General features: G+C 41.9%; 1 protein-coding gene across 10 annotated transcripts in view; it reads left to right on the top strand.

Moving 5' to 3' along the window:
• The first annotated feature begins 317 nt into the window (after window positions 1–317).
• Fbxo38 (F-box protein 38) overlaps window positions 318–14,132 on the top strand; it is a 45,872-nt gene continuing 32,057 nt past the window's right edge. For 5 of the 10 annotated variants that reach the window (XM_031365844.1, XM_031365841.1, XM_031365843.1 and 2 more), the window contains exons 1-5: window positions 318–538; window positions 8,819–8,986; window positions 11,247–11,380; window positions 13,267–13,430; window positions 13,639–13,804. In XM_031365844.1, the coding sequence (XP_031221704.1) occupies window positions 8,859–8,986; window positions 11,247–11,380; window positions 13,267–13,430; window positions 13,639–13,804 (592 nt within the window). In that variant the 5' untranslated portion in view covers window positions 318–538; window positions 8,819–8,858. Of the gene's footprint in view, window positions 580–8,146; window positions 8,213–8,818; window positions 8,987–11,246; window positions 11,381–13,266; window positions 13,431–13,638; window positions 13,805–14,132 lie in introns of all 10 variants that reach the window. The other 5 variants (XM_031365845.1, XM_031365842.1, XM_031365838.1 and 2 more) reach the window with 3 other exon arrangements.

Genomic DNA, 14,132 nt, shown 5'->3' with positions numbered 1-14,132 from the left:
AATGAAACATTGATGCGAAAATCGTGATGTCCAAGAGACTATATAAACCACCAACAAGCACAGTCGCCGCTCGCAGATCACAGAATGACTTCATAGCCTTTGCGTCCCGCCACTTACCCACACCCTGAAATCAAGGGTCCTATTTTTAGCTGGAAAATATTTTTTTATTGCACCTATTCGTTTTGCAAATGAAGACGAGGGGAGCCCGTGCGTCTATCCAGATCACAGAGGATCAGCACCGCGGGAGAGCCGCAAGGAACGAGCTCCAGTGGCTAGGTTCCCGCCACTTCCTGTAGGCCTCTCTTACGTCACCGGAAGGAGGGCGGGCTGCGGGGGCTTCGGTTCCTGTCACGCTTAACAAGGCCGCTTCGCCGGGATGGAGCCACACCTAACATGGACGCTGGGAGGCCCGCCCAGGCCCATCCCCCGATGATGCCAGCAGCGGCGGAAGCGGAAGCGCCGCGGAGGTGGGGGCCGCAGGAAGAGTCTGTCGCGATTCTCGGTCCCTCTCAAGCACAAAAACAGACGGAGGGCCGGCGTAAGTGAGCCGCGGCCTGGGAGGCTGTCGCGAAGGTGGAGGTGCGCGGTGGTGGGCAGGCGGAGGGGTCCGGGGCCCCCACCGCCCAGATCCTCGATCTGGAGCTCAGGAACTCTTGGGCCTAGGGCGACCGAGAAAGGAGTGTCTGAAATGGAGTTCTGGCCTTTGAGGCCCTGCTCCTAAGGCATCCAGCTTTCTGGTCCGCCACGCAGAGCCTTCTCAGGGTCTCGGTTTCATCCGCCAAACGGGAGTTTTGGCCAGACCTCGGGCCCCTCCCCCAGTACACACTCTAGGCGTCAGCAGTGCAACGATTTTAAGGTTGAGTCGTTTAGGCCAGTAAATTGAGGAACGCCAGCCCTCAGTCCGCTGAGGAAGTAGTCCTTGTAAAATGCGGTTAATTCATCGTGTGGAGGAAAAAAAAAAGGGAGACCCTGTTTTTTGTTTGTTTGTTTGTCCCAGTGTTGCTGTTTACTTGGTGGTCATTTTACGAGCCTAGTCCCCCCTCATTGTTTTGAACCTGAAATGTCTCATCTTTTCAAGAAAAGTATTGGAGTAGACACTGGCTTAATCTCCTTTCTCACCGCTCCCCCCCCCCCAACACCATCACAAATGGGAGATAGAATAGAGTTTCTGTAAAGCCATGGTTTTTCTGAGATGGGAGAAATTGGAACATGGAAACGCATATACTATGTAGTTATAGACTGAGAGTATATATTCTTGTGATTCTTAACTTATGTCTGAGAATTACCGTTTTTTTTTTTTTAAGAAGACCGGAAATATCCCCATCTCTCTTGTTGTAAATTGTGATGTTGCAGTTGTGCTGTATTTGGGAAAAGGGTGTGTGTGTGGGGGGGGGGAGGTTGTATGTGCGTGTTGTAGAGTGTTATCCTTCATGCATAACAGCTGTCAGTCTTTGTCAAAGCACGTGTGACTTCCTACAAAAGACCCTGCTGTTTGTTGACATTCCTTGTAGGAGGCGTTTGGGGGCGGGGTAGGGGTAGGGTTCATTGGTCTATCACCTGAGAGTCAGGACTCTCCCTCCCATACCTCTGGTCATTTGTGTGTAATTCTGCCCTGATTGTACATGGCCTCTTGGTGGGGAGGTACTAAAGTACATAGTCTAGGAAGGTTGACTGAAGAGGGGAAAAGAATCCCATGGGTACAGCTATAGGGAAGCCATCATCCATATTAGGTGAAGACTTGAACAGTACACAAGGCTCCCGTTTGTAGCTCCTCAGCCATGCTGTGTAAGTAAACCCAATAGACACATTAGTTCCCCAGGGTAAACTTTGCTGGAATTGTCACTGGGGCCTCATAAGGGAGATTTATGTCTCTCTAGAGAATGAATTCAGACAACACAGAGTGTATTTGTGTGTGTGTTTAAATGGTTGTGTGCCTGAGGTACACTTTTTTATTATGATTATTCAAAAGGACACAACAGAAGAGAAAGGGAAAACTAGGTTTCCCTAAAGTTAAATGACGTAGAAATCAGTCTTGAACTGAAATTGAAGGCCTCGGTCCTTATTTCCGAAATGGTGCGCCCTGCCACAGGGATGATAGCTGATCCTTCTGCTGCTCCTTTTCATTACTAGTGAACTAAAGGGTTGGACTAGATTCCTTGCCTTTTCTTTCATCCGTATAGGTTCCCCCTCCCCTTTTAAATCAAAGCAGTGTGGTGGATGGATGACACTTTGAGAACGAGAGGATACGTTGTAGGTAGTGGATACGTAAAGTATTCTGTGAATATTAATTGTGTCATGGGCAAGGTTCCATTGACATAACAAACCGAAGCCAACAGAAGATAAAGAGGCACTAGAAACCTCTTAGCCAAGGAGTGACCTTGGTGGTGTGGGCCCAGAGGGATGACTTAAGAGGATCTTTGTTCTGGGTTAATGTCTGTTGTTTAGGGTAATGAGATGTCATTTGATCTTAGTTAAGTTGGGATGATTGCGGAAGGAACCTGGCCTGTTGAGTCCAAGAGTACAAGCCGTGTGGGCAGGCTTTGCTGCCACCTCGTACTCACCAAACAGTATAACTGAATGAGGGAGGAGATGGAGGAATGCCGAGATACCAGTAACCAAAAGAAAGGGGTCTTTTCAAGAGAATTGCCGTTGATTAGATACCGATCAAGGCCTTGATTCCAACTTGTGTGAAAAAGAAATCTTAACAGATCCCTGCCGTGTCAGCTAGTTTTGTGATGTTCCTTTGGCTCTTCTCTGTGAAATACTAGTGTTCCAGAGTGACATGCGTGAGTTGAGTGGAGAGGAGTAATTACTCCTTTCTAATTAGTAGTCAGTGATATACTGATAAGGTAGATCAGGTAGGGGAAGATTGTCAGTTGAAAGGGGTTTAAGGAGTACAGAAGGTAGGGTATTTGTAGGCACAGGTGATTTCAGACTTATGCACTGCAGTGTTAAGTAAATACATCTATGATAGAGTACACAATTTAAAAAGCACAATTTTGGCCAGGTGGTGGTGGCGCACGCCTTTAATCCCAGCACTTGGGAGGCAGAGGCAGGGGGGATTTCTGAGTTCGAGGCCAGCCTGGTCTACAGAGTGAGTTCCAGGACAGCCAGGGCTATACAGAGAAACCCTGTCTCAAAAAAAAAAAAAAAAAAAAAAAAAAAAAAAAAAAAAAAAAAAAAAAGTATAATTTCAAGCAAGGGTATGTTAGAGCATTAAAGCTTAAGGCAGGCACTATTTAATGATTTTGTTGGGTTATTATAGTGTCCTTTCAGCTGAGGACATGGCTGAAGGAGAAGACCTTAGAGAGGCATACTTTAGAAAGACCTGGTTTAAAGCGCATTGGCAAAGGACTCGGGCTTTAGACCCTGTCTGAGATGCCAGGCCAGAGTTGAACCTGGTAAACAGGTTCCTGTGGAATGAGAATGGGCTACCCAGGTGGTTATGGCTATAGGAGGGTATGGTCCGAATTCTAATAGGAGCATCCTGAAGCCAATCTCCAGGCTTTGTGACATAGCTCTGGAATGTGGAGAGGCAGCTGTGGTGGCTGAGGACTGACCATCATAGAGAATGTTACGTAGGTGGGGAAGTCTGGGCCTTCTGAGCCTGACATTTAACCTTTGACCCAAGGCAAGAGACTTCCTGATTTACACCCTCCAGTTCTTTGTTGATCAAAAAGAGCCTCTGAAATTTTATTTGTAATTCTGTCTGCATGAGAGTAGGAGAGAGAAATGCCACTGTTGTATTCTCAGATGAGTTCATAACACACAAATCATCAGCAGTGAGTCTTGGTAGTCATTTATGTGCTGTTTCTAGTCACCTGTCCTTCACCCTCATGTCACATCCTTTACCTGCTGCTGAGAACTAGAGTTGCCTTCATCCTCCCTTTTAACCTTCTCCCTTAAACCCTCCTTGCATTTCTGCAGGGAAGCAGGATGCTTGGTGATGGGTGGTGTGGGGATGTGGATGCTGGGAAGAAGGGAAAACAATCTACCTGTGGTGATTTCCCTCAGCTTGGCTTCTTGAATCCCTCTTGCCAGAAAGGACTTCCCAAAGAGAGACTACCCACTTGGGACTTTGTCAGGAATCTCTTGGTGTGTTTTTCACATGCAGGAACACAGAGTTCCTGTTCCCAGTGTTTGAGAGAGTGTTCAGCATAGCTTAGCTTGATTTTTTTTTATGTAAATGAGCTGATGCCCACTTGAGTTGGACAATTCTGTTGTCTTTTGTCAACATACACCAAGGCTAAGGAAAAATAAAGGAGCCCTTGAGTGATGAAGATTTCCCTCCTCAGTGTTCCCAGAGGTAGTTGCTCGTGTTGGAGAGGGAGTCTCCTTGGCTCTCAGTGTCCTGATCTAAAGGTCTGTCTCTCACCAGTGTCATCTCAGGTCCTCCCTTCACCAAAGGCTTATAGCTTCTTTCTGAGAGGTGTGTTCTTGTAAGTGCAGGATGGATTTGCAGGAACACGTGCTTAATTATAGGCCTAATAGAAGAGCTATGAATAGCCTGTGAGTCCTGATAATTTAGTTTTTGTCACTAGTTTTTGGTTTTAGATACATTTGATAGGTTAACTAGACTTTCATGGGTTTGTTGAACACGTGTCTTGATGATTTATCACTATAATTTTTGAATTCTAAACACATGAATTTTGTAAACTTAGTTATAGTAAGGCTAATTAACTTGGAATTTTAAGTATATATGGGCCCCTGAGGGCTGCTAAATTTGCCTCTGAAAGAGCACTGCAGAATAATAATGCATAATCAGAGATAGTAGTTGTAAAAGCAAGATGCTTTAAGTGCAGTGGATTCAGTGGGGGCCAAAAAGGAAGAGTACGGCCTCCCCATCAACCTCCTGATATAAAGGTCTGTCTCTTACCCCATGTCAACTCAAGCCCTTCCTTCATCAAAGCCTTGTGGCTAAGGAAAAGTCAGGAGCATGTCTTTTGAAGGGCTGTCAAAATTCTTAAACCTGAAGCATGTGTTCAGTACCTGGAGGATTATTCTGAACATCTGGGCAGTCTGTAGATAGATATGGTCTTTGACTTACTGTAAATAGCTGGTATGTGTGTTTTTATTGGGTTAACCTGATAGTATTTACTGCTGAGATTATTGAATGTTGTGGTAGCAAACTGCTCTCAAGAGTGTGAAATGGTTAGTGGATGCATATGGAATAATGGATTTATTATGCATGAAGACTTGTTGTTAATGCCTATCCTTTTCTGGCAAAAATGTGACATCTAATATTACACAAATTGCTATAGAAGCGTATGTTCCATAGAGTACTCAGATGAAAGAAGCTTTTACAAAACACCTACATTTAAATTGAATTTTGAAGCCTAATTAATAGTTTTCTAGACTAGAGAGAAGGGGAAATGGGAAGAGGAGGTGAGAGTGAAGAAAGAGAACTGTTCTGGCTAGAATAAATAACACATAAGGAAAGAGCCCTGCTTAGAAAGCTGACTGATGCTGCTCTTCCTGGAGTGTACCAGGGGTCACAGGGAAGGGCTAGAAGGTGAAATTAGAAAAGTAGCTTGAGGCTGGATTGGAAAGATCCTTATCATCTAGGAGCCGTGGGTCCTTGGAGACCTATTTTCTTGTCTTGTATTTTCTTTTCCATTCTGTTCTTTCCTTTTTTTCATCTTTAAAGAAATCCCAGAAGCATGAGCGATCTGTAAAGCTCAGTAATTGAGATGAACATGAGTCAAAACTAAGTTGTTTTTTCATGGTCATCTGCTCTTATTTTTCAGTAGCAACCACTGTTCATAGTGTGTAAAAACCACAGGCATATTTGTCATTTACTGTTGTCTACATAAAATCATACTTGAGACAGTCTATGTAATGCTTTTTATTTTTTTAAAGCCTGGTAAGAAGAATGTGTTGAAAAGATTGCTGTAGCTTCAGTGTAAAATACAGTATAATAGCCATTTATTTAGTCAATTATCTACTGAAGCCTGAGCTATGGTTGCCTTTGCTATAGGCCTTGATGGCACACTGCTGGGTACTACATAGAAAGCCATCAACCACAGTAGCCTAGATGACAATCAGTAGAGCCCCAGAAGCCAGTGGGAATGCATGTAATAATAGTGTCATGGGAAAATGGGTGATAGCTCCTTGAGTAGTTATGGAGAGTGAGAGGTTTGCGTGTGTTTAAGACAGTTTATAGTGTAGGAGTTTAGTGAACTGCAGTAAAGGATAGTGTGTGCTGTGTGTTGTGTTTGATTTGTAGGAACTGAAGCCTTAGGAATGGGTGCAGTTGGTCAGTGAGAAGTGAGTTTGCAGAGGAACTGGCAATGGAGACAAAAGAATGGTCATAGAGAGGTCACTTGGGGAAACTAGAGACAACTAGTCCCAGAGAAGAGGGTACTGTGGAGCCTAAGCCTGAGAAGCAGGTTCAGGAGGCACTGTAATAGAAGAAATTTCAGTTGGAGAAGAGAGACAATAAACAGGAAAATGTGGGTGTGATATAATCAAAAACTGGTTTGTATATTTATTTTTGATGCAATTTCATAACTGTAATTTTGCTAGTTATGAATCGTAATGTCTGAAATGCAGAACATGTGATATGTGACCCCAACCGGGTCATGAGCCACAGGTTGAGAACTGTTTTAGGCCCATGCTATTACATGCTTTTTGATGAGAACCTACACATGGTTCTATAATCTTTACCTCCTTGCTTCCTGGGTGGCGACTAGTGGAAGTCACCAAGTAGGAAGTTTGCACAGGGTTCCATGTGGAAAGATGGAAGCCAGGCACTGGCAAGTGTGCTGATAACACATGAACTTTTCAGTGAGGGAAGAGGAGATGAGAACACAGACAAGCACAAGGAAATAAAGATTTATTTCGACTATGTTTGCTCCTGTTGATTGCCGAAGCAGAGAATCCCCGGGAGCTTTGCACATTTCAGTCCTTTTATTCCGGGGTGCCCAAACTCCCCCAAAACAGAGCATGCTCACCTAGACAGACTGGTGTTTCCTCGTGTGGAGGATTAAGAGCCCTACTAGTAGTTCAGCCTCTTTACTTCCATTTCACCTTCTTCATCTTAACACCAGCAGTTTTGTTTCAGTTTTTAAAAACAGATTTTCTTCTGAGAGGAAGTTCAGCATATCTGGAGAGTAGGGGGACCCTGAGTATGTGAGGACTTCAGTGAATGTGCGTTGTTAACGTGGGTGTGGCTTCTTGAGGACCCTAGCCTCCAGCCCAGAGGGAAATGGCAAACCCTTCCTCTTCTGTGTGGACACTGATAATATATGCAGAGAATGGCCACCGTGGCTTTCTCTCCTGGATGTCTACAGCCTAAAGACTGCTCCACTACAGAGACAGCTTGTCTCTTGAGATTAGCTTAATCTGTTTCCTTGATGCAGCTGTACATCATAAGACTTGCCTCCCTGTTTAGCTCTATGTAGTGATCATCCAGGGAGCTGCATTTCTCCATCAGATCACAGCGTTTCTGTCTGTCCAGCGAGGTCCAGGTCCCAGGGAACCACCCGAGGACTTGGAGGTGTATGCTACTGGGGCCTCCTAGAAGGTTTTTCTTTTCTTTTTTTTTTTTTTTTTTTTTTTTTTTTTTTTGCGCCCCTACTCTCTTTTTGCCCTATTTTCTGATCATCCCTCAGATATCATTTCAACTGGCCTTTTCTTCAAAAAAGCCAGCAGTGAATGAGGCTGGTGTGCTATGAAACTGTATTTGCTTTCTTTATACCACTTATCTTAGCTTGAAGTTCTAAGTTCCTTTGCATGGTTCCTTACCTCCTCACAGACTTCCAACATCTTTTGTTCATGATGCTAGTCTTACTACAGGCTTTTGAAGTATGTGAAGGTATATGTGACTTGAAAGAATGACCTGAATAAACCTGATTTCACTTGACAACTCTGTCTACAATGTGCCATTAATGCTGAAGAGGTCCACATTTCAGAACTAGTCTATATCTGGACCACCATCATTAAAATATTTCCAGACAATCTGGGAGGTATCCTTACATACCAATAAACAAAACAAAATATGTTGTTGCTCACCTCATTTTTCTTTCCTCATCTTCTTCCCTTACTAAGGCTTCATTTTAAAAACAAAGTATATATGCTATATAAAAGTGAGTTTGCCCTTCAAAATTGCAAGTTCTGTATTTTTTTCTTTTTTCTTTTTTTTAAGGAAAGTGTCTACATTTTGGTTTTATTCCATTCGTAGAAGGTCAGGCCTCATTCCTTCACTTTACAGGTAGGAGAATAAAGAATTTAAAAGGTTGATTCCTCTCCTGGAAGTAGTAATTTGTGGCAGATCAAAAATTCGAGTTCTAGAGTCTGCTGTGTTGGGCTAGCTTACACACAATGCTGGATTTCTTGGTATTAATGGCACACAGGGAAGGGCGCAGCTGAACTTGATAGCTGAAAGGGTCACTCCTGTGAGTTCAGACATGCCTTTACATATTGATTTTGAATGCATGTTTTGAATCATGAGCTCCTAGCCAGAAGCAGTGTTGTTACCTAGTTTAGTTATCTTGCTTTACACACTGAAGAAATTGATGCCTAGAGAAACTGAATGAACCAGCTGGGTGGGAAACCCTAGAATGCAAATTAGAAAATAGGACTTTTTTCTTGGGTTCTGTTCACTCTAAACTGTTGTTCATCAGGAAAAGATATTCTGTCTTTAGAGGAAATTAATACCTTTTAAAATTTGCATATGGTGTACTGTTGTAATAGCATCAGTATTTTGAACCTGTGCCCATTAGTAACCCCTAATGAATATTCTAACTCACTTGTAATAGGAACACATTGTATTTGAGTTTGATGTGCTTTAGGCTGCTCTACTCTGTTTGCCTTTTAGGTATTTTGAACTAACTTTGACACTAAAGGGAAACGAAGCCATGGGACCACGAAAGAAAAGTGTTAAAGTGTGTGTGATGGACAGTGAGGTCCCCGAGGAAATGACAGCCGATGAAGAGAAGGACTACATGAACCAGCTGTCACATGAAGTGCTGTGTCATATTTTCAGGTGGGATTTCATTTGGATTACTTTTATGTTTCTACAACGTTAAAGTAAAATCAAGCTTGTTTTATAAAGCTTTTTTCCTCTATTTTACCATATATGTATTAGTGTTTTGCTAGCATATCCATTTGTGTGCCATGCAGCATGTATGTATGTGTGCCATGTGTGTGCCTAGTGCCCATGAAATCAAAGAGCGTATTGGATCCCATAAATCTGGAATTGCAGATGGGATACACTGGTAGCAGGGACTTGAACCTGGGTCTTATGCGAACAGCAAATGCTCTTAACTGATGAGCCATTTCCAAGCCTCCAAAAAACTGTAAAGTTATATTTCTTACTCAAACTGTATTTTAAGAACCATTAATTAAACCAAGAAAGAAAATATTTTATTCCAGTTTTCGTTCTTTTCATTCATTAGAGACCCAAGTTAGCATACTGGTCTACCATTCTGTACCTATGGACAATAGTTTGGACAGGTGTTTTAGGATTTGGTGGCCAAACCGTGTTTTCAAAGCACTCATTACATTGTAAGACATGGATGTGTGCTTTAATGATCCTGTATTTTGTTCTCCTGTCTTTATGTTGCAACAATACTTTCAGTTACCATGTTAGTCTTCACTTTCTACTCTATCAGTAGTACATGTGACACAGTACTTAAAATTTCCTTTGTCTTGCATATGGTTCATTTCTGATTTGTCTTTTTTCCATGCTTATAATTAAGTTTTCTAAGCCTCTAGGTTTTTTTATTAGATAATTATCATTAGGTTAGATTATTCACCCAGAAAAACATCATTCCTATTAGAAGTTCTCAAAAATGTGTCGAATCTTACACATTATCAGTATTTTCAGATTATGAGGTTTTTAAGCAATATTAAGTTATTTAAGGAGTCTTGAGCACTTCGTTTTTGTAATATACTATTGAATTTTTTTCATTCTTTGTAGCTTTTATCTTCTGTGGCAACAGTGTAGTTTTTGATAGTTCCTATCTGAGAATAAAAGGCCCAATTAAAACAGTAGGTATCTTTTCTACCATAGCAAAATGATGTTAAAATTCATGTGCTAGAAAAAGTATGTAGAAATGCCAAAAGTTTCAGTAAAGACAACTAACTGTACCCGATGTTCAAATACATTTTAAAATAAAGTAAATAAAATGTAGTTAGGTTAAGAGCTGAAGAAAATAGCAGGAGTTGGGCTGCATGTGTGTGTTCAGATTCATGAAGGGGTCTAGTTTAAAAAGCTCGTTTTCACATCATTGTGGAAAAGATGGATAGGTGATGATCTCAGAGCCTACAAGCATTTGGAGACAAAAACTAAAACTTGAAGGGTTGGGAGGGTAGGGGAATGGATACCCAGGGAGGGCCCCAACCACTCAGAGAAGGGAGGTGGAATGGGGAAAGGATTGTGGTTGGGGGTGACCTGGAGGGGGGCAGTGAGAGGGATGTAAAGTAAGTTAAAAAAAAAAAACTTAAATAAAATATTGAAACAAAGAAAGTTGGGAAGAGAGGAAATATGGAAGGAAAGGCTTTAGCAACACGTATGGCAGTGCATGTGAAATGATGTGTGCTGTTAAGTCAGCACGCGTGCTTGGCTAGAGAAAGGCATTTCCAGGAGCAGTGGGAGCTGGAGGGAGTCCATGCTGTGACGATGACCCAGGATGCTGGCTGTCACCCCTTCTGCCTCCTTCCTTCCCTTAGCTGCCTTAAAATGTGCTGGGGTTGGGTTTGGTTTGGTCTCCTCTTTGCACTGTTTTTGCCTTTTGATATGCTTATTTTTATCTTTACTTACATATTTTGTCCTTGAGAACTTAAGGGAAGTATTGTAGGTTTTATCAACTGTTGCATGGAAAGAGTTGAGTACTTTATTTGGGTACTCAGTATTTGCCAGCTTCCCTGTATTTACTTAAAACCTGAATGGGGGCTGGAGAGTTGCTTCAGTGGTTAAGAGCACTTGTCGCTCTTGCAGAGGATGCAGATTTGATTCCTAGCACCCATGTGGTAGCTCACAACCATGTTTAACTCCAGTCCCAGGCATTCAACACCCTCTTCTGACCTCCAGGGGCACCAGGAGTGCATGTTGTACACATACATACATGCAGGTAAAATATTAAACATAAAATAATAAAACAAATTAACAAAAAATATTGTGAGCTGAGTGAATGACCAAGTGCTGCACCGAATGTTCCTAGGACCTTGCATCATTTAAAGGGTGAGAGCATGATGAGGAGAGCTGTGTGCACACTTGATTACTATTTCTCTCCACTACAAAGGTACCTGCCCCTGCAGGATGTCATGTGCATGGAGTGTCTTTCTCGGAAGCTGAAGGAAGCAGTTACACTGTATCTGAGAGTTGTGAGAGTGGTGGATCTCTGTGCAGGGCGCTGGTGGGAATACATGCCAAGTGGTAAGTACACAGAAGTTTTTAAGGTACATTTGAGCGCTATTAGAAAGTGATAAAAATGACGTACATGTAATGTGATTTTTTTTTTAAAGGTAAACAGTGTATTGACATAAAAGCAGAAGGGGAGGACTGTTTAGAGGAAGGAGAAGTGTCTAGCAGGAGGAAGGAGAACAAAAGATGATGGGTATCCATGATGTATATGTCATGGGAAACTCTTATTAAAATAATAATAGAAAGGGCTTCCTTCTCTTAACAGTTGTCTGCTTATTAGTATATTTGTCTGTTGCTTATTAACTAGAATTTTTTTAAAATCATGCTTAAAAAATAATATTCAGACCATGAGACTTTGAACATGGATTGAGGCTGAGACAGACAAACCCAACAACAGCAATTAGAAGATCAAAGAGGTCCTTACCAGAAGAATAGAGTGCAGGCTAAAGAGATACCTTGGCGGACCATCTCTAGGGTTCCGTCATGGGCAGCTTGTGGTGTTGGGCCCTTTCAAGAGATCCCAGCATACATATTCTTGAAAAGAACATTGCAATGCTAGGCTGGAACTTAGCTTAAAGCAGACAAAACACACTTGTCTTTAGTCACTTAGGAAGCAGTGTGAAGGCAAAGTGTTCATTTAACTCTGGAGAGTGATGGTTTGAGGTAGTCAAGAAATCAGACAGGACAGCATGAGAATAATTATTTCATCCTGTGTTAGGTTTGCTTTAGCAGAGATTGCCAACAGGATTCCCAGGGACAGCAGAGATCTCATGTGCTCCGAGCTTAACATTAACACCAGGGCACTTAGCAAGTTCGGAAGAATCTCTGTGCTCATGGCTAGTTTTCACTGTAATTAATACCCGTAGTCCAAAGCTTTTCATCTCTGCAGTGAATATAAAAGAAAGTAGCTGCAGCAGTCTGTAGGAGGAGATCACATTAAATGTATTTAATGCTGCACTGGTCTGTTCTCTAAAGTTTAAGCCCTAGATCATTTTTTTAGGACTGGTTCCTAACTGTATAGCTGCAGCTGGCTGGAATGCACTCTATGGACCATACTGGCCTTAAATTCACAGAGATTCACCTATCTCTGCTCCCTACTCCTGTGCTGAGATTAAATACATGTGCTATCATGCCCAGCTGAAGCCCTGAATATTGATAGAAGTACCTGGTGGCTCACACATGTGAACTCTTTGGAGTTATATCCCATCTCTGTTAACTTTCCCCATTTATGCTTGGCTCCAACCATTTACCTTTGTGATTTTATAGTTAGCAACTCTGGATTAGCCCTATACAAATAGAACATTTTTTTTTTAAAGCTTCAGTCCTTGATTTAGTTGGAAACTTAATATTCTGTTATCAGTGGGCAGACAGTTGACTTTCAGATCTTTTGAGACTCCAGTAATGGAAAATATGTCATGCCTGTGACTTGTCTCCATACATATTTAACTAATAGCTCCCCTTGTAAAGGTTTGCCTGTCCCTGTTTATGTCTACAGAGCACAGCTGGCCTCCCAGATACACAGTTTGGTTCTTTGTTTGGTTGTTTTTTTACCATCTCAGCATCTGCTCACCTTCAATCATTCTTATTTTCTTAGCCAACTTCCTTTTGCCTTTTTAAAAAATGAACTGTCTGAAATATTGGGGAATAATAGTTTAACATATAAAAGAGCAATTGCAAGGAAATGGTTAGAACAGAGTGAACCTAGTTTGCAGGTTGCATTTGTAACTCATTTTCCATGTAACGAGACTGGCATATCTTCTGTTGGAATGGTTTCTTCAGCTGAGGCATTAGCTTCATAGGACTTTCACGGGGAGCCTTTTTTGTTTAGATTTTTATTGAAACTTGTAGTATTTAGTCCATATATATGAAGCTATTGTAAATGCTTCTGGCCTCCTCAGGCTTCACAGACTCCAGTTTCTTGACACTTTTGAAGAAGATGCCAGATGTGGAGCAGCTCTATGGCCTTCACCCTAGATTCCTTGAGAGGCGGAGAGTCAGGGGCCATGAGGCCTTCAGCATCCCGGGAGTCTTGGAAGCTTTGCAAGCGTGCCCAAACTTGGTGGTAAGTGTGTTGCTGGAGCATTTTATACCATCAGCTGGTTGTTGAAATAGTGGATTACAAGGACTATGGGGCTCATTCACTCACATGCAGATGGCATGCATAACACACTTTGTCTTCAGTTCCATTTCATAGTTAGCATCTTGTACAGAAAGATACTTGGGATACAAAATGCAGCCTTCCTTATGCTTGCCATGGTGCTATTTTCTAGGGTGTAGAAACATCTCATTTGGAATTGGTAGAATCCATTTGGACATATATGCCGCATGTTCATATTTTGGGGAAATTTCGTAATCGTAACGGAGCATTTCCAATTCCTCCTGAAAATAAACTGAAAATCCCCATAGGAGCCAAAATCCAAACTTTGCATTTAGTTGGTGAGTACCTGCTTTCTGGTTCACTTGTCATGCCTTGAAACACTGTGTAAGTGAATATTCACTGAAACAGTTACAGAGTTTTAAATATCATCTGATTGGTTATAGAGTGAGAAACACTTGTGAGACTTGTATAAAAGCTCAGGTTTTTCATTAGATAATGGTCTCTCTGGGGCAAATGTTGCTTTTCAGGCGGTTGCTGTGTTGAAGGTAGTTTTGAAAGTTTTATCTTTGTGTTTTCACATCAAGCTAGAATTCTACCTTTACTCTGATTATGCCCTGTAGAGGAGAGATCTCGAGCACTTTTTTCTTTTCTTTTTTTTTTTTTTTT

This window comes from Mastomys coucha, unplaced genomic scaffold (assembly GCF_008632895.1).
Source record: "Mastomys coucha isolate ucsf_1 unplaced genomic scaffold, UCSF_Mcou_1 pScaffold13, whole genome shotgun sequence".
Classification (NCBI taxonomy): Eukaryota; Metazoa; Chordata; class Mammalia; order Rodentia; family Muridae; genus Mastomys; species Mastomys coucha.
This window is presented reverse-complemented; position numbering and strand designations above follow the sequence as displayed.